Source organism: Notamacropus eugenii, chromosome 1 (genome assembly GCF_028372415.1).
Source record: "Notamacropus eugenii isolate mMacEug1 chromosome 1, mMacEug1.pri_v2, whole genome shotgun sequence".
NCBI classification, from domain to species: Eukaryota; Metazoa; Chordata; class Mammalia; order Diprotodontia; family Macropodidae; genus Notamacropus; species Notamacropus eugenii.
Genome location: NC_092872.1, coordinates 97,881,412 through 97,905,044, shown reverse-complemented (window position 1 = coordinate 97,905,044; position 23,633 = coordinate 97,881,412). Strand labels below are relative to the sequence as shown.

At 36.9% G+C, this 23,633-nt stretch overlaps 1 protein-coding gene across 3 annotated transcripts in view; it reads right to left on the bottom strand.

Moving 5' to 3' along the window:
• SVEP1 (sushi, von Willebrand factor type A, EGF and pentraxin domain containing 1) overlaps nt 1–23,633 on the bottom strand; it is a 321,762-nt gene that overhangs the window by 30,236 nt on the left and 267,893 nt on the right. For all 3 annotated transcript variants that reach the window (XM_072610622.1, XM_072610615.1, XM_072610607.1), the window contains exons 42-44: nt 18,377–18,550; nt 10,352–10,528; nt 7,063–7,233 (exon numbers count right to left, since the gene is read on the bottom strand). In XM_072610622.1, the coding sequence (XP_072466723.1) occupies nt 7,063–7,233; nt 10,352–10,528; nt 18,377–18,550 (522 nt within the window). The remainder of the gene's footprint in view (nt 1–7,062; nt 7,234–10,351; nt 10,529–18,376; nt 18,551–23,633) is intronic.

Here is a 23,633-nt window from a genome sequence, read left to right as displayed (position 1 = left end):
TGTGTGCTCGTCCTTCATTGCTAAAGAAGACCATGCCATCTGAGAAATGATGACATGACTTGCACTTGACTTTGTTTTGAGTGAGGGAGGGCTGTGCAAGTCACCAGCCTCACTTCTCCTCCAGAGCCATCTGAATTCAGTGACCAGATATTCCTCAGGATGACTGGAGATGACCCAGGATGAGGCAATTGGGGTTAAGTGACTTACCCAAGGTCACACAGCTAGTGAGTGTCCAGTGTCTGAGGTGAGGTTTGAACTCAGGTCCTCCTGACTCGTGCACTAGTGCTCTATCCACTGCACCACCTAGCTGCCCCAGAATCACAAATAGCTAGACCATGAGCAGCAAAGTAGCCAGCATGGCTGCTGGTTTTCCATCTTCCTATACCATCACTCCTCACCCCCAAATAATGTCCTTATTTAGCATTTAGAGTTCCTAAATATTATACCAATGGGTGCCCCCATGAAATAGAATAACAAAATGTCCTCCTAGTTTCCCCCTTATTCTAATTTCTGAGTTTTGAGGCATAAGGAAAGAAGGACACAAGCCCTTATTAAGGGCCTTCTATGTACCAGGCACAGTGTGAAACACTTTACAAAAATTATTTCATTTGATCCTCACAACAACTCAAAGGTAGGTGCTATTATTATCCCCATTTTGCAATTAAGGAAACTAAGGCAAAATAGACTGAAATGACTTGCCCAGGAGGACATAGCCAGTAAGTGTCTGATACTGGATTTGAACTCAGGTATTCCTGATTCCAGGCTCAGTGCTCTGTTTGTGTGCCAACTAGCTGCTTCTGTAAAAGTAGGTTGTGTTTAGCATTGACAAGTGTAATTTTCCACACAGAAGCACCTTGCATTTGTGAAGGGTAAAGAAAAGAGGTAGAAGAAGGAGAAGACATCTTTTGTTGCTCCATATGGTCAAATTCTACCCAAAGGATAGAAATTACATAATGAAAGATTTCAGTTTAATTTGAGCCAGAGTTTTCTGACAATTAGAGCTATAGAATTCCTACCCTAAGAATATACTGAGCTTCCTGTTGCTAGAGGTAGTCATACAAAAACTAAATGAACCAAATGGCACAGTTGTTATAAACGGAATTCCTATCCTGTGTAGAAAGGTGAGCTAGATGACCTGTGCAGTCCCATCCAACTTACATAACATTTTTATATTCGTATAACATCCAATAGTACTGGAGAAATTAAAAGTGTATGTGTGTATGTGTGTATGCATGTGCACGTGTGTGTGTTTTATTTTAGAAGGCATATATTACTTTGTTTTGAAGGTGGAGAGAGGGATATGGAGAGATGAAACACTTGTCCATGTTTTTTTAATAAGCCTTGTTAAATCAGATAACATCTACTAAGAAGCGGATTTGCTGTGCACTGTCAACCCTATTCATTCTAAAAGAATCTATATCAAAGAAGAAATCTGTGGTTGCTTTCATCCAGTAAATCAGAGACTCATTGCTCTTTCATCAAGTCATCCCTTCATTCAAAAAATTTCCAGCCTTTGCAGAAGGGAAGAGTGATCATAATATTGTAATGGCCCCTTTGAAAATGTAATCCAATTTGCCTCAATTCAATAAGCATTATTGAGTACCTGTGATGTACTAGGCACTGCATGAGCTGCTCAGGATACAAAGACAAAAATGAGAAAGTCCCTGCAATTGGGGAGCTTATGTTCTACTGAAATGATCTGTGTCTCACCTGAGACAAGAGAGGACAGAAAGGAGAGCGCAAGCAACTAACAGGATAGAGCAGCAGAGGATAAGGTGGGATGCTGGCTGCGTGGAAAGTTGGTAGGGTTCTCAGATTCTACTGAAAAGTCTGTTAGTCCTATGAGAACGAACTTTGAAAGTCTTGATGGGAGTGGAGAGAAACAGGTAAAAATCTCCTGCTCTATTTCAGTTTGAATAAATATTATGCAAAAAAAAGAACATTTTGGATACTGAGTCCTTTGTTTTAATTAATTGGTCTAGACTCTATCCAATGAACATGAACTGCCTCTGTGCCTCCACGTGTGCTGCTTCTCCTTCTTGAAATTTAGTCCCTTTTCTACTTTCTCTAATTAATTCTTTCCCATTATTTAAGACCTGGCATAGATCTCCCCCTTTCTACAAGCTTTCCCTGATTTTTCTGGCCCTCAGGAATCTCTGACTCTCTAAATTCCTTCAACACTTAGTTATCATTGTTCAGTTGTTTCAGTCATGTCCAACTCTTTGGCACCCTATTTGGGGTTTCCTTGGCAAAGGTAATGAGGTGGTTTGCCATTTCCTTCTCTAACTCATTTTATGAGGAAAGTGAGGTAAGCATGGTGAAGTGACTTCCCCAGGGTCACACAGCAAGTAAGAGCAGATTTGAACTCAGGTCTTCCTGATTCCAGGCATGGCACACTATCTACTGTGCCACCACAGTACTTAGAATCTGTACTAAAAATTCAACACAACACTCACTTTCTTGTTTACTGCTATTCTCTATGTATGACTCTTCTTTCTCTAACTAGGCTCCTAGTATGACTCTGTCTTTGTCTTATATTTTCTGTAGCACCTACTGTGGAATTGTACTCATAGCAGGCGTCCAAGAAATACATAAGAAGTGGATAACGCAAGGATCTCTTTAGGTTAATCATGGAATATATTCCTGAGTTTGTAAAATGAGAGAAATAAGAAAGAATGTATGTAGCTTAGTGGATAACATACCCAGTCCTATGGGTTTCATTTTTAATTCTGACACTGGCCTATTGTATTGTCTGTGAGGATAATTATATCATATTACCGCTACCAATGACTCATTTATTTAGTTCTCTTTTTCCGTAATACATTTCTATAATGTTGGTTTATACAAAACTGATTATCTCCATTTTATAGATAAGCAAACTCAGGGACATGGAAGTTAAGTATGTTATTCAAGGTCGTACAGTTAGTAAGCGTTATAAGTTCATGATCATTCTACACAACCAATCTGTATGGTCCCTATGTCTGATTTAAGCAGAAGCTATGCAAAAAAGGACCAAATCAGGAAGAACCACAAAGACTTGAGTAATAACCTGCCTGGGAGATAGAGCCATAAAGGGAGCCATGAATCACTAGTCCCATGCTCACATGGCTTTAGGATGGTCCTCCTGACGATCTGGTGTTCCTGGTAAAATTGCTCATTTTCAGTATAGATCAACCTTCCATTTGAACAAATTTCACATGATATGAAATGTTAGTTATGTGCCACTGATGAAAGGCATCTGTGATGTAAAAGTAACCAGAAAGGTTGCCATAGAACATTTGGAGTTTATAATACTCTCAACTGCTATGGAATGAGATAAATAAAAATAAATAAGATTTGTATAAAATAGTAGTGCAAACAGATCAGGAGTAAACCACATGGTGCAAACATGGCAATATGAGTCTAACTGATCCTTCTGGTCATGTTGGAAGGGTTAACTAGTCTTTGGTTTTAGATAATCATCACCCCAAGTTTCCTAGTATCAGCATGTCTATACTTCAATACTTAGATTTAGCTTTTAAAATCCTTCACAACCTGAACCCGATCAATCTGACCAACATTGTTATATATTACTTCCTATACTCTGTAGTCCAGCCAAATTGAGAAGGGAATAGGCATTTATATAGCACCTGCCAGTCACTGTGCTAAACGTTTTGCAAATATTATACATTTGATCCATACAACAATGCTGAGTTGCTGTTCTATCCCTGTTTTACAGGTGAGGAAACTGAGGAAGACAGGTTATGTGACTTGCCAGGGTTGTGCAGCTAGTAAGTGTGTAAGGCCAAATTTGAACTCAGGTCATTGTGCTACCTAGTCTTCCAAAACGACAAAGATCTTTTACTGGTCCAAATTAAAAGGGCTACTAAGTAGTACAATATACTTTTAAGGTAGCTGTTAAGAAAAGGGCAAATTCACAGACAGGGGAATTATTATATTTGATATCATAGAGAGTTCAAGTAGCCCTTATGAATTTATTTCCCTTCAAATTCCATGGACTTTTTAAAAAAGTTGTCCTTTCCTATCCCAAGAATTCAGAAAATGGTGCTTCAGTAAAGTGAAATTTTCTTCATTTCACAAAGTCTCTGACCTTCCAGACTGGCATTATGATTCCTTTCTCAAGGGATAAATATGGAAAAGAGTCAAGGACAGAGAACAACCCATGGTCGCAATGGAGAAAGTCTTTGCAGACATTTTGTTTCATTAAAAAAAAAAAGACTTTATCCATGGTTTTTTAACCACATTCTATCTTCCTCTGGAAACATCATGGAATATACATAATTTGTAGATGACAGGAAACCAAAAAACTTAAGTGCTGATGAATCTTGAGTGGCCTCAATTCCATCAGCCTGGGTTTGGGGGAAAGACAATTCAATATCTAACTATTGCTATGCATGTGTGTGAAGGGGAAAAAGAATGAGGAATTTCTCTGTATTCCACTGTGTTCTGTTGTAAACCACAAATAATTCCTTCTTGGGAATGAACTCATTTTACTTTTTCACAAATGCAGAAACAAAAACATCAGTTCTTTTTCTTTCAGACTCAGGATGTCTGATGTTCAGATAAAACAAGAGTCTTGCATAAAATCATGGCCTCTTTGTTCTACTACATATCAAAAGGTGAAATTTGTACAATGAAAGAGTCAGTGCCCAACAGTGGCAGATGTTGAACCAGTTCATGTTCTTTTCCTGCATATCAGCTTCTGGTTTAGCCAGTGTTTTATATTGTACAACCAAAATATTCAATATCAGTTTATAGCCAGTCCTTGGAAACTTGCTAATCTTTCAGGCACACAGAGGTTCCTTTCCAAATGGAAAATCATTAAACTTTTGTGTCTGTTTTGACTTTCCTGATTACCCAATGGTGGAGAATCAAAGGCTCTAGTTCAATTAAATTTTGCCGGACTTTCTCTCTCTCTCAGTCTGCAAGTCTCAGCTCCAGGCACATTAACTGGGGCTGTTTCTTAAGCTTGGATGTGTTAGCAAACACGTAGGTTAGTCACACAGCCATTAATCATCACCATTTCCAAATATACAGATTTCACATAGTGACCATGACAACCTCTATGTTGACTATGTATGTCACTCCACCTTATAGCTATGAGGTTTCCTTCTCAGAATACATTTATTTGGCATGGATCCAGAGACACCAACTGTTGATTCTATGGGACGTCAGGGCTAAGCGTTCTCTACTTTCTTTCTCTTCCCTATTGGACTGTATAGGCAGATGCAGTAAAGGTTCTATTTATCTGACTCCTTTTTTCCCTTCTCTCAGGAAAGAATAGATACTGCCTGTGACCTTGACTTTCTGTGATGAGACCACAGCACCACTGGAGAGTTCATGGTGCATTAGGAAAATGTCCTTTCCCAACAGAGGCAGCAGAAGCAAAAGTCCAAACAGATTCCTACCCTGCTTTTTCCCCCTTTTACAAATGGGGCCCCTGAAGCAGGAGGCCACAGGATAAGGACATTTGTAGGTTTTCTTTGAAAGTGCCTGTCTTCTCTCCCAACATGGAATCAAAGAATGTCAGAGCTGGAATGGATCTTTGAATACAAATAATCTTAAACCAACTGCTTGATTCTGTAGATGAGGAAGCACGATATATGACATTATAACTAATTACATGGAGAAGCATCATGGAATAGTGGAAAGGTCTTTGGAGTCAGGAAGAGCTGGACTCAAGTTCTGCCTCTCTTGGGCATGTCACATTAACTGTTAAGTGCCCAGGCAGTTCTCTAGGATGATCAATTGCCTAGTTACTAGAGTTTTATCACCAAAAGTTTACTAAATTAAGTCATGGGTCAAAAACGAAACAAGACAAAATAAAAAACCTGACCACATACATAAAAAAGAAGAAAGAACTCCTTCCAGCTAGAGCCACAACTATTTAAATGATTATGTGACTCTTGATTAGCTTTTCCCATAAATCTTTCATTAGTGGCCTACCCAATATGTTGGAGACTCTTGTCTTAGTCTTTTGTTAAAATACCCAGGCTATCTGTTATATTTTCTTTTTGCTCCTGCTACATGGCTGGATCACCTCCTCATTCATATCTTTCAAAACATTTCTTACATTAAAATCATCACTGACGATATACTGCAGTTGCCTTATGTTTGCTATATATCTCTCTCTGTTGTCCTTGGGTCACCTGCAAGTTAAGTCCTTTGAAAATGATGATGCCCTAGATTTGCAGTCATGTAGGATTGCTGGAAGAATATGGGTGGATTTTCACTTCAAAGAGCATCTTGGGTTCATTGAATATACTGTGTTATTAAGTCAGCTTTTTTGTCTTATTCAATTAAGGATTCTCCATCTACAGTGCCTATATTAGATTGATGAAGTGGTAAGAGAAGCTCAATGAAATCTTTACACATCTATATACCCTAGTCTGCAATATAGGCATTCTTCATCTACTTGGTTTTCTTCCTGTATAGATTACTGGATTAAACTTTTTAGAGTAGCTATTGATCTCATTTAGGATTGTCTCTTATATTTTGAGGCTCAACTCTTCAGTGCATAACAATATGTCAAGGAATAAGGAATACTGTATTCATATTGCAATTCATAAATCCCAATTCTTTCCCCTTACAGGAAATTTAAAAATAAATTCCTAAAATGCATTTCTTTAAATCACTTCAATACCTGAAATGTATTTCTTTAAAAATCTTACAATATGTGCCATAACAATTGTATATATTAGAAATTAATAACTTATTATCTTAGAATCCTTGGCTTTCTTTAAGACTCAAGTGAAATGCCATCTCCTCTGGGAAGCCTTCCCAGATCTCTCCAGTCATGAATGCTCTCTTACCTTGTTTTTCCCTCAACTGTGTACATGTTGTATGCACCAAAAGAACATAGACTCCTTGAGGAAAGGGATTGTTTCATTCTAATCTTTGTATACCCACCACGGAATAATATGTTTTATACATGGTAAGTACTCAATAACATGTTTATTGAAATAAATCAGTACATTGATTCCAGTCTTAAGCTGAGTTTTCTATGTCAATTTCCCAAGAAATTCACACACACTAAAAATAACAAATCAAATCTACCCATACCTCTGCAAGTAGGTGGTGATGTCCAGGTTCCATTTCCCAAGCAAACACTTCTAAGGGAGCCTTCCAACATATAACCACTATAGCAGGAATAGGTAATCAGGTCTCCATACTGGTAATGTATACCACGAGCTATTGCATTTTCAACATGAGCTGGAGGTCCACAAGAGATCTCTAAATTAAGTAAAAGAGTCAGTTATAGGTCTGCCTACTACAAGGCCCACTGACAAGTTATTTATAGTGTCCATACGAACATTTTGATCTTGTGTTACTATAATATCTGCAACAGTTTTTTGGCAAAATGAGGTTTGATGAGATAGCTATCACCCAAAGGTTGGAGATCAGCTTTATAAATCTATGGAAGAAAATCTTTAACGAATTAAGAATGAATATTTGCATTCCACTAACAGAATTGGGTTGAAAGAGCTCTCTCTGCATGGGAATTGGTTTGTATGATTGTGCCCGTGGAACATGAAGTGTAACCATATTGAATGTTCATAACTGATTTGTCTTCAACACATAACACCTATTATAGGACTATGAAGCTTGTGGTTACTTGAGCAGTTTAACACATGGGGTTATGTAGATGAGGGTGTGAATAACTAGGAGAAATTTTTAATATTACATTTTATAAATGAATATATTTTAATGCCATAAAATTCTACTTTAATTAGAGGTCTCCTGGTAAATGTTTAACAACTACACCAATAGAAAAATATATGCATGGCATTTTAAAGTTTAATATGCAGTATTATCATTTTCTCCAAAATTTTCTTCAGTCTAAGCAATCATCCAATCAATAAATCAAGCCATGATATGTAGCATTTTCCAATTCCTGATGTATAAGTGCTCACACTAAAAATTTAATAATCTGCTCTGGTGAGAGCTGGCAGAAACCAACTCCAGCATACCACTGACTACCAATCATGGAATATTATGGTCTCTAAAGAATTAAAAATAAGTATCATTCGGAGAGGAATAGAGAGATACATGGCAGGATTGAAGAGGCTACAACACAACACAACAGCAATTATGAAGTAGAATCACAGTATAAGATGTTAAGAAAATGTCCTATTGAAAAAGAAATGTGATAGCTTTAGAGGGGATTTTCTACCAACTTGATTGATTTTTCTACTTAAAAGTTTGTATATCTATTTGAGAAATTGGAGGTTGGGGTTTTACAAGACAAATGAATAGGACTTCAGGTGGATTCACAGGTGTAATTTCAATAATAGAACCTTTGTTTCCAGCATTCATTTATCAGTTACTTTAGATCACATTTCACTATTTGTGCAATTGTCTTATCACTCTTACTAGCTCCTTCTTTGGCCATTGTACCTGGCAATGCCTTGCACACAATACGTACTCATATCATTGAGAGTTGGAAAGGACTTTAGAGACTATCTGGCTCAGTTCCCTCTTTTCAAGACGTGAGGAAATTGAGACCCAGAGAAGGAAAGGGACTTAGTTACAGTCACACCAGCTGGTAAACCCAAGTTTTCCAACTCCAGATCCTTGTGCAAGGCATTACTCTAAGCATTGTGGGGAGACAAAAATGTATAAAACCCAATCTCAATCCTCAAAGAACTTACAATCTAGTTGGAGACATAGGAGATAAGATATGAAGATGTGAGAAGTATAGAAGAGTTAAATAAATGTATAAGACAAACATTAACAGAAGTTTCACAAGGCAAAACTGCTGCTGAACTGTGAGTTCTAGAACACTTCGTCTCAGGATATATCCTGAGTAGTTTTTTGGGTATGCCATTATCTAGAGAGAGAAACATTTTAAATTGATACAGAGAGTATGTTGAGCAGGATACATTTTGTTTTGTTTTCCTTAGATATTTAAAAAAATTTTTTTGAACTTAAACATCAAATAAAATGAACATCTTCATATAAAATAATAAAGTTGAAAAAGAATTATATAAGAAATTTCAAATCTATATTCTGTACAGTTTTTTCCCTTTTAAATATACAATAAATTGAACAAGAAGCAAAGCTGTCCTGCTTGTTTGTCTTTCCTTTACGTTTTTTGTTATGTGTTTAAAAACATTCAGTGACTCCTTCCTTCTATTTTTCCCTCCTTCGTTCTTCCTTTTCTTGCTTTCTTCCAATTGATAGCAGCACTCCCAAATAAAAAAAAAAAAGAAAAAATTTCTAATACATATGCTTACTCAAGCAAAAAAAAAAAACCCCTCTTATTTCTGACTATATATTGAAATTTTATTCTCTTTAGTCTTTGAATCTGATATAGAATATTATAACTGGAAAGGTCCTTGGAGATTGGCTATCTAGTGATTCCTAATCTGCGAGTCGTGGACCCTTCAGAGGGATGGAATAATAATACTGTATGGTACTATAAATAAACAAATGTGTACTTGATAGATTAAAAGTCTTATACACATTATTTTCTGAGTGTATGTATATGCATTTCTGATGAATAAAATACAAATTTGTTTAAAGCCATTACTAACTCATAGGATTTTGTTGTTCTATATTTTCCCAATTAACTTATATCATCATGTGATTGTCCTTAAACTTTTTTAGACAATGTAATTATGTAATATATTAAGAAAGCGTCCACACACTTGTAAAGGCTGGGGACCATCGCTCTAGTCCAAGTCTGTGATTTACTATATTAGATATCTGAAGTATAGTAAAAGGGAGTGCACAATATTTTTCCTTAGAATTTTCAAGATTGACAAGGCATGCATAGGCTGATATCACAAAGCAGGAATAAAGACTGTAGCTGAAATTTCAATTGCTTAGGAACCCAAGGTGGGGAAATTCCTTCTCCCAGTTCAGGTTGGTACAACACACAGTTTTGTGGCTGTTCATACCTTGTTCTCAGAGAGGACTGATGTTGTCAGGAGGGTGGTGTCTTTACTTGCAACTGAATTGGATTTAAGGGAGGCAGAGCTGTGCAAAGTTATCAGCCCCACTCTCTCCTTCAGAGTCATTGGGAGTCCAGTGGCAAGACATAGGTCAGAGTTTTAGCCAGCAAAGTCTGGGTTCAAGTCCAGCCTCTGACACCCACTGGTTGTGGAACCCTGGACAAAGTCAACTGATTTGCTCAGGGTCCCACCTGGTAGGTGTCAGAGGTGGGACTTGAACCCAGCCGTTTCTGGCTCAGAGCTTGGCCCCCATTCAGTACACAAGGCTGCCTCTCTGCTATAAGAGGCCAGTGCTGAAACAAAATCTATAATTAGGTTTTGGGATTTGACAAAGTCACATGACACTGGAAATATAGGCTATGCTATATTTACTTAGATCCCACCAGTATGCTTACTTTCACACTTGGCACTTGTTGGCGTCCAGGTCTCATCAGGGTTACAGGTAATAACAGCTTGGCCCTGTAGCAGATAGCCTTCTCGGCACTTGATGGATACATTCTGACCAACATAAAATTCCTTCTCAGAAAGAAGAGCATTCTCAGGGATTACAAAAGGTACAGGGCAGGGGTTTGCTGTAAAAAAGGAAAAAAAAACACCCTTTTATTGTATTTTTTCCTATTAATTTCTTTATCCTTCTGTTTCTCTCTCCTTTATGATTTAGGGTTTTCATCTTGTGCTTAAAATATGTGTGTGTTTGTCCTTTGTTGCCAAAGAAGACCATGCCATCAGAGAAATGATGACATGACTTGCACTTGACTTTGTTCTGAGTGAGGGAGGGCTGTGCAGGTCACCAGCCTCACTTCTCCAGAGCCATCTGAATCCAGTGACCAGATATTCATCAGGATGACTGGAGATGACCCAGGAGGAGGCAATTGGGGTTAAGTGACTTGCTCAAGGTCACACAGCTAGTGAGTGTCAAGTGTCTGAGGTGAGATTTGAACTCAGGTCCTCCTGATTCGTGCACTGGTGCTCTATCCACTGCACCACCTAGCTGCCCCTTGTGTTTAAAGTACAGATTATGAAAGATAGCTATAATATTAAACTACATATATCAAATTGCATGTGTAAGATTTTTATGTGGGTAACTCAGCTGCAGAAAAACCTGGATTTGAAACCACCAAACCATGCAACCCACATGAGTGAATCAGGTGCCTGAAACTGGTGACAAATAGAATGCCCCTTTGAAGATCTAGATATGATCATAGATCTGTAGCTGGATATGACCTCAGAGCTCATCAAGTCCAACTTCCCATTTTACAGATGAGGAAACTGAGACCCAGAGTGATGAAATGACTTGCCCAGGGTTATACCTAGTAAGTATTTGAGGCAGGATATGAATTCTGGTTTTCCTGCCTTCAAATTCAGGGCTTAATTGACTACACTATTTCAATATTTCAAAAGACTTTAATTTCTATTTTTAAATCATAGAATCATAGAATCTGATATTGAAGGAATATCAAAAGTCCTCTAACCTTCGTATTAGAGAGGAATAACAGACACTTAGAGAAGTTAAGGGACATCTTCGAGGGCACACTGATGGGAAGTAGCAGAGGCAAGATTTGAACCCAATTTCTCTAACTCCACACCCTGGTCTCTCTACCCTGCACCACACTGAATTCCATAGGAGTAGCCTTTAGGAGTTTCATCAGGCAAGAATATAAGAATCATGAATGTAATTTTAGAAATCAATTCATCTCCTTCCACCATTTTACGAATCACAGGGTCAAAGACAGAGACCAGGAACCATCTCACAGTCATCTAGTCCAATCCCAAAGTCCACAGAGGTAAAGTCCTTGCTAAGCTAGTTAGGAGGCAGTTAGGTGTTGCAGTGGATAGAGCACTGATCCTGGAGTCAGGAAGACTCCTCTTCATGAGTTCAAATCTGGCCTCAAGCACTTACTAGTTGTATGATCCTGGGCAAGTCACTTAACACTGTTTGCCTCCATTTCCTCATCTGTCAAATGAGTTGGAGAAGGAAATGGCAAATTTCTCAGTATTCTTGCCAAGAAAACCGCAAATAGGGTCATGAAGAGTTGGATACAACTGAAAAAAATGACTCAAAGTTAGTTAGTGGGAGAGCCAGGACAAAATTCCACATCGTCCTGGAGGTCCTCTTTCCATTATACCATACTTGTGGAAAGGTGTGTGTGTGTGTGTGTGTGTGTGTGTGTGTGTGTGTGTGTGTGTGTGTGTGTGTGTGTGTGTGTTAGGGAGTGGGTATTAAGCACTAGACAATAATATCAGATATCATAAATATTACTTGAGTCATAGAGCTACTCATATTTCTCCTCCATTTACAGATTTGGGTTAGAATACAATAAGTAGAGTTTATAAGACATCTTGCGTGTCTCAGAGGTAAAAATATATGAATGTAATCAATATATTTTTATGGTGCTGAGGGAAGATACAGGAAATGCTAGAGTGAGGAATTTTTCATAGCACATTGTGAGAGGTGAAGAGATTGGTGAGGAGCATAAATTGCTTGAAGCTGTTTGGTGAAGATGTTATTGCATTACATGGTGTCCTTGTGAGATAACCATAAGAACATGATTGTCAATTTTAGGTTCTGTGGCACTAAGAGGAAATTGAAGAGATAAAGAAGATTATGTCAGTAATAACAATAAGTAATAACAATAAGTAGAGGAAGCTATTAAAGGAGAGACATTTATATTTGTTCTCTGTTTTGGGGAAGATTCTGTCCTACCTTCATCAACAGCCTATGAACTGGTTGTATTTCAAAAGTTTAATTGTAAGTCAGTACTGACTATACTTTCCTCCCTTCCCTATCTCTATCTCTTGGTGAACCATTTCAACTTTCCACTATCCTACTCTCAAAAATTTTGCCTGTTTATTTTAACACTGATCACAGTTTGCCCAACCCCAGTCTTAGATTACTCCCTCTCTTAACTTATTTTGCTCCCATTTACATGCTGAATGAATTTTGCTCCCATTTACATGCAGAAAAAAATTAGGAAGCTCTAGGGATTGAGACCACTACAAATTTGTGTTATCTGATTTCAACTGGAGCCTTTGCAAGGTAGTCATACTCTGCATAAGCAATTGTGGATTCAAATATGAAAAGGAAGAAAAATAAATATCTAGTTTTGAAGGGTTTTAATCAAAGTCCACTGGAAGGATATATAAAGAGAGGAAGAAAGTTTGAGCAAGTAGGGATGAGAGAAGAATGGGGAGAAAAGTTAAAGAAAGTTGGAGTCTGTTTGTGTTGACACTGTGAATGGAGGGCTTGAAAGTAAAGGGATTTTGGAATTTTGGAAAGAAGTCTGAGGGAGGTTTTGCTCTGATTGAGATAAGAAGGATATGAGAAACTTTAGTTATTTTTTATGATATGGAAAATATAGAAAAATGTCTGCTGCATTGAATTATTTGAGAATAGCATCCTCTTTTTTTTTTAATAAGGAGAATTTCCTGCCTATGTGCCCCGTCCTTCCCAGAGTTACAATTGAAAAGCCACAGTGAATGGTGAAATCAAGAAATAAAGAAATCAAAAGGATTAATTTATTTCTTTGGGTGATTCAAAAGGAAAAAGTTATGGGGAGTGCCACCACAAACTTTTTGAAAATGAGCTAACTCAGAGATTCCCAAACTACTGCCTACTGCTTCCTTTTCAAAAATGAACTAAAAAAAATTACTCAACACCCTCCTGGAAATCTTTTTTTAACCCTTTAATATTTTTGAAATTTGTGTCATTTCCAAAAAATATATAAATTTTTTAAAAAATTATGAATCTTAAATTTAATAATTTATTGCACATTTCTAGGTGTTTTCCTGCATTGAAATTTTGATGACACAGTATTGCATCATGTAACCATATAGTATCCTATTGTAAACAAGTCATTGCACACACACATTCTTGCCAATGAATGCTGGACCTCCTAGCAGTTCATGACATGTTTACCCGACAACACTTGCTTGTTAAGACCTGTCGGTGGACTTTACCATTGATTGGTTGTAACTTGCATTTTGTGTATTTATTTGGAAAATAATCACTATGACTTTAACTCTGTTATACAACAGATGAAAAATGTGTAGGAATGTTTTTTCAAAATCTTATCTTCTTTCCTTATGTGTTCACTGCCCCCTTATTTTTCTTTAATGCCCCCCAGTTGTACCCAAAGCTACTATAGATCCCTTGAATCATTTCAGCATCCATAGGAGGCAGTACCACCCACTTTGGGAACCTCTGAACTGGAAACAGTAGGCCCTTGGGAAAACTGAGGTTTAATATTATGATTAGTGTTTACAAATCCACATTTGATTTGATCAGAATTTTGTTCTGAAACTAAATCTTTATGTGGTCTCATTTATAGTAAGACACATACTTCTATTAAGAAAACTGGCAAGTCAGAACTTAATACAAATCACATAAAGTTATTTAGCATTAAAACAATATGCTGGAAAATGCATGTATCAGGAAGACCTGAGTTAAAATCTGGTCTCAGAATTTTATTGCGTGTGTGACCTTAAAGAAGTTACTTTATCTCTGTTTACCTTATTTTTCCAATCTATAAAGAAAATAACATTAGCCACCACTTTCCTGCGAAGTGCTTGACATACTGCCTGGTATGTGGTGAGCAATATATAAATATTAACTATGTTACTATTTCTTTAATTGAATGTAATTACTCCGTGCTGATTAATATAGAAAGTCAAAAGTAATAAAATGAATGATTTTCTATAAGATAATTTGGAAATGCATTCAACTGAATTGATGTCACCAGTCTGATAGTGTTTGTTTTGTGTTTTAAATTTGTGATATTGTGTATCCTAATATTGCATTTCTAAATTTTTTTCTTATATTGTGAAATTTGGGAAAAGAAACTTCTCCCCAAATTGGGGAATCTCATTAGTTTGCTTATAGTAAAGAGTGATTTTTTAATCTGATAGAATATTTGGCTAACACTTATGAGAACTGTGAAATTGAACTTTTTAACACATAGTTTGTATTGAATAATAAATAATTTGTATTGAAGTTGCATCTTTGAACCAACTTAGTAACAATAGATCTTAGATTCAAAGATTTCAATCTTGCCTTAACTGTGAACAAGCAAAAAATTTAAAGGCTTATTATAGTCAGCATTTTTTTCTGCAGTTTGGGGTTAACTATCATGTCTTCACTGTATGGGTGAAACTTTGGAATGCAATCATTCTTAATTTATAAATGAAGTGTGAATAAGAAGTCCTTATATATGTTAATTGTTAACTGTTGCTGCAACATGAGAAAAATAATCATTGTTGTTCAGTAACGTCCAATTCTTTTTGACTCCATTTGGAGCTTTCTTGGCAAAGATACTGGAGTGATTTACTATTTCTTCCCCATCTCATTTACAGATGAGGAAACTAAGATGGAAAGGGTTAAGTGACTTGCCCAGGGTCACACAGCTAGTCAGTATCTGAATCCAGACTTGAACTCAGGAAGATGAGTCTTCCTGACTCCATCCACTGTGACACCTGATCAGTGAAATTTTACTATTTGAGGTTAAATCTCTAGGGGCTATGATTCAGTATCGTTCTAAGTTTTGATTTCAGGTACGGTTATCTGAATTGTTATGACCCAATAGCTCACCATTCAAGGAAAATACTATGTGCTGAGCAAAGTGAGTGCAGTCTGGGAACTGCTATAGGATGACTATTCCTGGTAAAAGTTGAGGGGATGACCTTGGCTTGGGTTATCTATTAGGAGGAGCCCTCTTCAAAGTTGCCCTGATAATGAAACCTATTCCAGAATGGCCAAGGGAAGATGTTTCCAGGGACCAGAAAATTACCTGGGATGCTGATTAAATGGATATTAGGAATGGATACCAGGTTACAAGGAGAAGAGGTTATTTTCTGATGTTCATGTTTGTTGAGTTTTCTTGGTAACATGTAAATCTCTCTTCTCAAATTATTCCAGATTAGCCCTCTAAATAGTTTGATCTGTAGCCTGACTTAATTTACCTATAGAATCTATTTAACAAGGTTTGTTTCCTTAGGGGGTATAAAACATTATGAATCTGTTTGTACTCTTTGTGCTTCTTTACCTTTGACACCCCTTAAAGGTGGACTGTCATTCTGTCTAGAAATCCCTAATAGATAAGGCATTTAAACAAGTGAACCTAGGGATTAAGAACCTCAGCATCAAAGAGAGGAATATTACGTTAAAAATCAGCATTAGTGACTCCATTTTGTGAAGTTAAATTTCAACTCCATGCAAGTCACTTGATTTAGGAGGTTTCACAAGAGTACTCCCCCTCCTCACTGTAACCTGTTTTAAAGAATATCACAAGAATACCCCTTTTCCTCTCACCTCAGTTTCTCCTGACTTCCTTCCATCAATGAGAAGCCAGACATCTCAATCCTTATATTTCTGTGTTTCCTGTTTTTGACTCCCTCCAAATTGTATATTAACTGTGAGAAACCAAGATCCTTGGCTATTGAGAATCTTGGACCTGCTTTGTTTTGCAAGTGAATGCATTGCCAAAGAAATCATTGTTTGGATGTAATTACTTGGTTTCTTAATTAGTTAATTACTGTAACATTGGCATTCTGATGTCCTGGAATGGGTTCTTCTTCCTACCCTGTATCTCCATTAACTACACTGAACACATTCACCCAATTCTAAGCTTCTAATTGGTAATCCTAGCAGCCTAGTAAGAGGATCCTCTAGGAAAGAGTGACAAGGGTAGGAACAAAATAGATGCTGGAGGAGGTAGGTAGGAGTGGAAAAAGACTGTTGTGAATAAAGGGAGGGAGAAACTGGCACAGCTAAACCAAGATATTTGTAAATCCCAGGCAAGGTTAAAAAAGTGGAACTCCTGCATATTGTGTGTTTACTAAAAAAGCTTTGAGTCTTCAGTATAGCACATATAACTTCCTTTAGCATAAAATAAATGCCCATTTCTTCAATTTGCTCCCCTCCTCCTCTCTGAAATGACTGACTATAGGTGGTATAAGGAGGATTAGGAGTAGGGATAAGTAATCTCCTTTCCTTTCTCTTCTGGGATTTTCTAAATTGGTCATATGTATAACATGGATCTTACTCTCAGAAATTGCCTGTTTTTACCTTGCAAGAAAATTGTTCTAATGCCTTGATCAGGAGTCTGTTTTTACATCCTTTTGTAATGACAGTATTGATTTATGCATTCATTGACATATCTTCTGACAAAGACCAAGATTTTATTGAAGAGTTGGAGTACTGTGATTAGTTATGGACACCACAGCTAATGTTTAGAAAAGATGTTGATGAGGGAAAAAGTTTCTAGAAAAGGCATCAACTAGAATGGTGAAGGTATTAAGTTTACAGCAAGAGAATCTGTTGAAGGAACTGGGGCTGTTTAATATGGAGAAGACTCAGGGGGAATATGACAGTTGTCATTAAGTATTTGAAAGCCTCTTGTGCAAAAGAGAGATAAGACTTGTCCTGTTTGATTCCAGATAGCAGAAATTGGAAAAATGGGTAGAAGGTACAAATGGGGCACAATTAGGGTTGATCTAAGGAAAAAATTCCTGAGAATTAGAGTTATCCAGTGGAAGGGATTGCCTTGGGAAGTAGAGGGAAGTAGAAGACTTCCTCACTGGAAAGACTAAATAACCACTTGTCAGGGGTATTACAGAAACTTATTCTTTGGGTACTTTTAAACGTAAGCATTTATCAAGTGCCAGGCATTGTACTAAGTGTCTTATAAAAATTTTTACTTGATATTCACCTTATGAGGTAGGTACTATTATGAATTTTTTGTATTTGAGAAAACTGAGACAGACAGAAGATAAGTGACTTGCTCTGGGTCACATAGCTGACACTATAGAACTTTCTAACTCTGGGTCCAGTGCTTTCTTCACCATGCCACCACCTGCCTCTGACTTGGTAGTCACTGATTCCTACTGAAATTCTGTGACAAAAATGAGTTACAATTGTAATCTCAGTTGTAGTTAGATAACCCTACTTAGAAAGTTACCAATAGTTTAGGCAAACTACAAATTACCTGTGAAGCCTTGTCTCATTCTAAAGGATATTCTGTCTGCTTAATATTGGATTTATGAATACATTTGTAGTTGTAATACAGTATTAGAAATTTTTTTTCTTTCTTCAGTAGCGTGACATCTCCCCCAAGTGAAGTATAGAAGTTCAAATACCCCTTTAAAAAACAGAGTCCTAAGAGAAGTAGATTTGGTAATTATCCAGTTCATCTTAAGTGTGCAGATATCCAAGCCTGATAATTCAGGTTTGCACTGTCTTTAAAAACCTGAATTAAATGATTTAGAGGTGTGAGCTAATCACATTAGCCAGATTAATATAATTTCATCTAGTGGCAAAGGAGAGATTCCTTTAACTCATTAACAGAGATTAAGGATTAGGGAGCAGCTATTGACATGGAGTATAAGAATTGAGTAAAAGCCCGATCCCTATTATAGTTATCACTCACGTTTACAGGAAGGTACTGGATGGCTCCAACTTCCATTTTCAGTGCATTCTGCAACAGATTCTCCTTCCAGGGAATATCCTATATTGCAGGAATATATCACTCTTGGACCAACTGTATTATTTTCATATTCAACTCTTCCATTCTCAAGCTGGATTGGAACTTCACACTTGATTTCTAGAGGGAAAGAGAATAAGTCTCACGTTCAACTTAATTTGTAATTACCATTTGTTTTTCTGCTACAATTGTGGAAAAAACACCCACTACTTATTAATGGAAAATATCCAAGAATTTGATCATCATTTCATTTACATGAAATTTTGTTGACCCTTTAAAGACTCTATTGTCTTCATCAGATTAATGGGTGTGGGCATCATAATTTCAGAGAAATAGGAGTGTACTACCTTAATGAGGTTCTGCAAAATCATTCTTCATACCATATGTCCAGATTTTTTTTAATTTTTTGTATGGGTATACGGAAGGTCTTCTAGCTCTTGGTTTGGAAACTGCTCCCAAGAAATGCAGTTACTTTGGTGAAGCTGTAATTAAAAGTCTTACTAAGTTGCCTGGGGTACTCAGGGAATAAATAATAATTCTACTAGAATGCGAAGGAAGCAGAATTTGAGATCTGGCCTCTTCCAGCTTCAAGGCTAGTGCACTCCTGATTTGTTATTGAAAAACTTGGACTCTCCTTGTCTCCTGATTTATTCTCTCCTCATCTCTTCTATCTCCCCTCACCCCTTAGGGGGAAGGGAATACACACACACACACACACACACACACACACACACACAGTTTAAAATGTTTTTAATAATGAAAGGGGGATGCACAGAATTCAGAGAGACAGAGAATCAAAGAAGAGACCCAAAGATGGTTAAAAGATTCGAAGATAAAGCATACAAGGAAAACTCAAATTAATTAGATAATTAACTCTGGAGAAGTGAAAATGGGGTCAGTGTTGTTAATGATATTCAACAGTATTTAGGGCTTGTACTATTTATCTTTACTGGGGGTAGGAGAAAATAGGAAATCATCTTAATTAATACTTAGGGTTGTTTTCAAGAGAATTTGGGTAGCTAGGTGGTACAGTGGATACAGGGCTGGGCCTGGAAGCAGAAGGACTCATCTTCCTGAGTTCAAATCTGTCCTCAGACACTTACTAGCTGTGTGACCCTGGGCAAGTCACTTAACCCTGTTTACTTCATTTTCCTCATCTGCAAAATAAACTGCAAAAGGAAATGGCAAATCACTCCAGTATCTTTGCGAAGAGAACCTCAAATGGGGTCATGGAGAATTGGATACAACTGAACAAGATGAAGAATTTCCTCATGGTGAGTTAAATATATTTAATAACTCAACAACAATATGAAATTACTAATGAAGTTGGAAATTCCTTCTCTAGAAGGCTTAAAAATAGATTCAATTCTTATTTCTCTGTGGTAATGTAACTAGGATCCTGTTAGAAGAGTAGAAAATGAACCAGATGACCCTTTATCTTCTCTCTGGCCTGGGCTTGAGTGCACTGAAATTCAATAGTCAAAAAAAACTACAAGGCGGAGAGAAGACCTAAGTATATAGAAGCACGTTACAGTTAATAGAAGTAGGCAACAGGGCCATAGAAAAATCACAGAACCTTTGAGCTAGAAGGATGCTTTGTGATTTTTTTATTTTTACTAATACATCCCAATACATTCATTTTATAGATGAGGAAAATAAAGCCCAGAAGATGCCTTTCTCTCAAATTAGGCCTGCTCCCAGGAGCTCTTGACGAGGAGTCCATAAGAGAGACTAAGGATCTTGGGGCTGGCTCCCTAATCCTTGCCCAGGTTCATACTGGAAGACTTGTTCTTGTTTTATTGTGTTTCTTATCTTTTCCCTTGTATTTGTGGAACTGAATTTTTGCCTTGAGTTTCTTCTATACTCTCTCATTCCTTCCATTTCACAAGAAAACTACTAAAGAAAAACAAATGCTTTTCCTCACAATTGAAGGAAAGATTTAAGAGAAAACACAATACAAGTACTTGATTCTTTTAATGGGAATAGAATGGTTTAAAGCTGACTGTCAGGGATATTGCATTCTAAATGAACTGTATTCTAGTTTAAAAACATGTTTAGCTGGCAACATGATAAATTGCTGATAAAGCCAAGAAGTAGATGTTTTCCAGTTTCATAGACTTATAGCTAGAAGGCAGCTTGGAAGTCATCTAGTCTAACCCTTTCATTTGACAAATGAGGAAACTTAAAAACCCAGGAAGGTAAGTGACTCACTCAGGTAATATAGGCAAAAAGTGGCAGAGTCGATTTTCAGACAAATTGGTAAAATTCTTTTCTTGGGTTTTATTGAACAACTTTTATTTTTTCTTAACACCCCATGATTTTGATGCAACTGCACCAAATTCAGTAAAATTGATTTATAAATTGAAGTCTCATACCATGTAAAAATCCTGCTGTGAATCAACACTGCCTTATACGATTGGAATCAGATGGTGCTGGCAATTACAAATAGCAGACTCCTACTTGGGAGGACTAATTATAGTTTAAGACAATAGAGTTGGAACCAAATGTCAAGTTCTTTGTTTACAATAAGCAGACAAAAAGGCATCAAACCATTCTGTGGCATTAACAAAAATGTTTTAATGTGAAGAAACGGTAGCCTTAGAAAATTCACTTCTGCACAGAAGCATTATAGGAAAAATGCAACCACCATTTTTCAATGTACTTTGCTTTTCACTGCTGATCAGATAATAATAGTTTGAATAAATATAATATGATATACATATACAATATATAATAAGATATACATATATAAATATAATATACATAATAATATATGATAGTTTGAAACCTCTGGTCATTTAAAAATATTCCTTGCCTTATTTATACTTATTTGGGTTTAGTAGCTAATATCAGAAATTTGGGGAATTTCAATCATCTAATTTGGCTGGACTTTTGATTTTGAAATCTTGGAGCTGCTAAACATGGAACTAAAATAAAAACATCAACTGCCCAAATGTTCTTTTTTCTTTTTTAACTAGTTGCACACCTTCAAATTCCTGCTTTTCAATAGTTTATAACCTCTTTCTCAGTTTAGCAGGCTGAGAAGAGTAGAAAAATTGTTACAATCCTTTCTTCATGTGATCCTTCCAGTTAACTTGGAACATGACTGGTATTTTTCCCCCCTTCATGAATGCCTGTTCAATAATTAAGAGTCTGACTGAGGCACAAAACTGGGTGATTGGATACACTTTGTGGGTAGGATTCCTTTCTGTACTTCAAAGACTGGAATTCAGATCTAAAACCATGTTTCCATATATGGTCATAATCCAATAGACTTCTAGCCAAAGTTGAGTGGAAAAGAAATTAAAAATAGCAAATAAAATTGCACAAGATAAATATAGGTCTGCCAGGTCTGTGTAGAGAAAGCTCATTTATAATCAGAAATGCCATTTGTGTTCATAACAATTAGCCAGTTAAATTATTTAAAATAATTTGTCTTTCTGATAGATTAAATATGCCACCAAAGAGGCCATTCAGAAGATGTTAGTTACATCTGTTATGAAGAGTTAAATCATAGATCATAGTTCAGCTCACATAAAGACTTGAAAAATTTCAGGGTTTAAAGGAACTTTCTACCTCCATGTAGTCACACTGGCCATCCACCATGCCTACAAAGTACTCTCTTCTTAACTCTTCCTCATAGAGCCTCTCTTTTCCTTAAAGACAAAGCTCCGGGACCATTTTCCGAATGAAATCCTTCCTAATTCTTCTTAAATGTTTATGCTCTCCCTCCTAAACTACTGTAAATTTAAATACTTGTTTACTGTATTTACTAAGTTCATATTTATTCTGTATATATTTTTATTTGTAATTCTTGTCTCCTTCATTAGAAAGTAACCCCACTGTAAGCAGAGATTGTTTCATTCTTTGTACTTGTACCCTGGGCACCTAGCACAGTGCTTGCCCTATAGTTGGTGCTTAATAAATATTTGTTGATTGATTGACCCTCAAGGACCCCTAAAAGAATCCCCCCTACTATATACTGGAAAAGTAGTTACCCAACCATTGCCTGAAGACCTTCAACAATGGGGATTCTGCTACCTCCTAAGACAGCGCATTCAACTTTTAAGTCATTGTATTAAGAAATTTTTCTTCATATCACGTTTAAAATTACCTCTCTGACTTTTCCATCTGCCATTCTTCCTAATTCTGCCCTCTCAGGCCAAGCAGAACAAGTCTTAATTCTTGTTTTACATCCTATCACAGCTTTCCAAATACTTGAAGACATCTAGCATGTTTCCTTTGAACCTCATTTTCTCCAGGACAAACATTGCCAGTTCCTTCAATTGATCCTCATTTGACAGGGACTAATTATGCATCAAGGGAAGCTAGATGGCACAGTGGATAGAGTGCTGGGCCTGGAGTCAAAAAGATCTGAGTTCAAATCCAACCTCAGACACTTATCAGCTGTGTGACCCTGGGCAAGACCCTGTTTGCCTCAGTTTCTCATCTACAAAATAAGCTGGAAAAGGAAATGTAAACCAGATGGGGTCACAAAGAGTTGGACATGACTGAACAACAAGAGTTGTGCATTATGAAGAAAGTGAGGCAGGCCCAAAGGGGTGAATGAAGTGACTTGCCTATTTTCTGATGTTATAAATTATTTTGTAAAGTTTAGGCACTGAGAACAATTTCATGATGTGTTAACTGACACGGCATAGAGAAAGAATGTTTGCTGCTCAGGCTTAAAGTTATTACTTTCTTTCCTTACGTATATCTCTCTCTCACATGCATGTCTTTCCAAAGCCTTTCTGTAAAGCGGCTATTTTTCCAAAGCTACTTTACAGAAAGGCTTTGGCAGGCTTATACTCTCTCTGAAAGAGTATAATACTCCCTCAACAATGATGAGGAGCAGCCTAACCCAGCAGAGAAACAGTTTAGTGGCAGACAGGCCCAATTTAGCAGCGATATCATCTGTTCAACACTGACGCCACTCTCATCAATAATATTTTGTTCAGTCTTTTCCCAAGGAAAGGAACAGACGTTCCTCAGTTGTCTCAGAAGCCCTCAGTTCCAGAGTTGTGAGTGCCTCAAAACCATAGGACTTTTAATTTGGTTTCCCTTCTCCCTAGTAAGCATTGAGGGCATTGGTGAAAGAGTGTACCCTAGCACCTAGATTCAACCATGAGATTCTTTGATTTATGAAACTATTACTCTAGATCACCTGTTACTATATCCCTCCCCTCAATAATTATAAATTTCT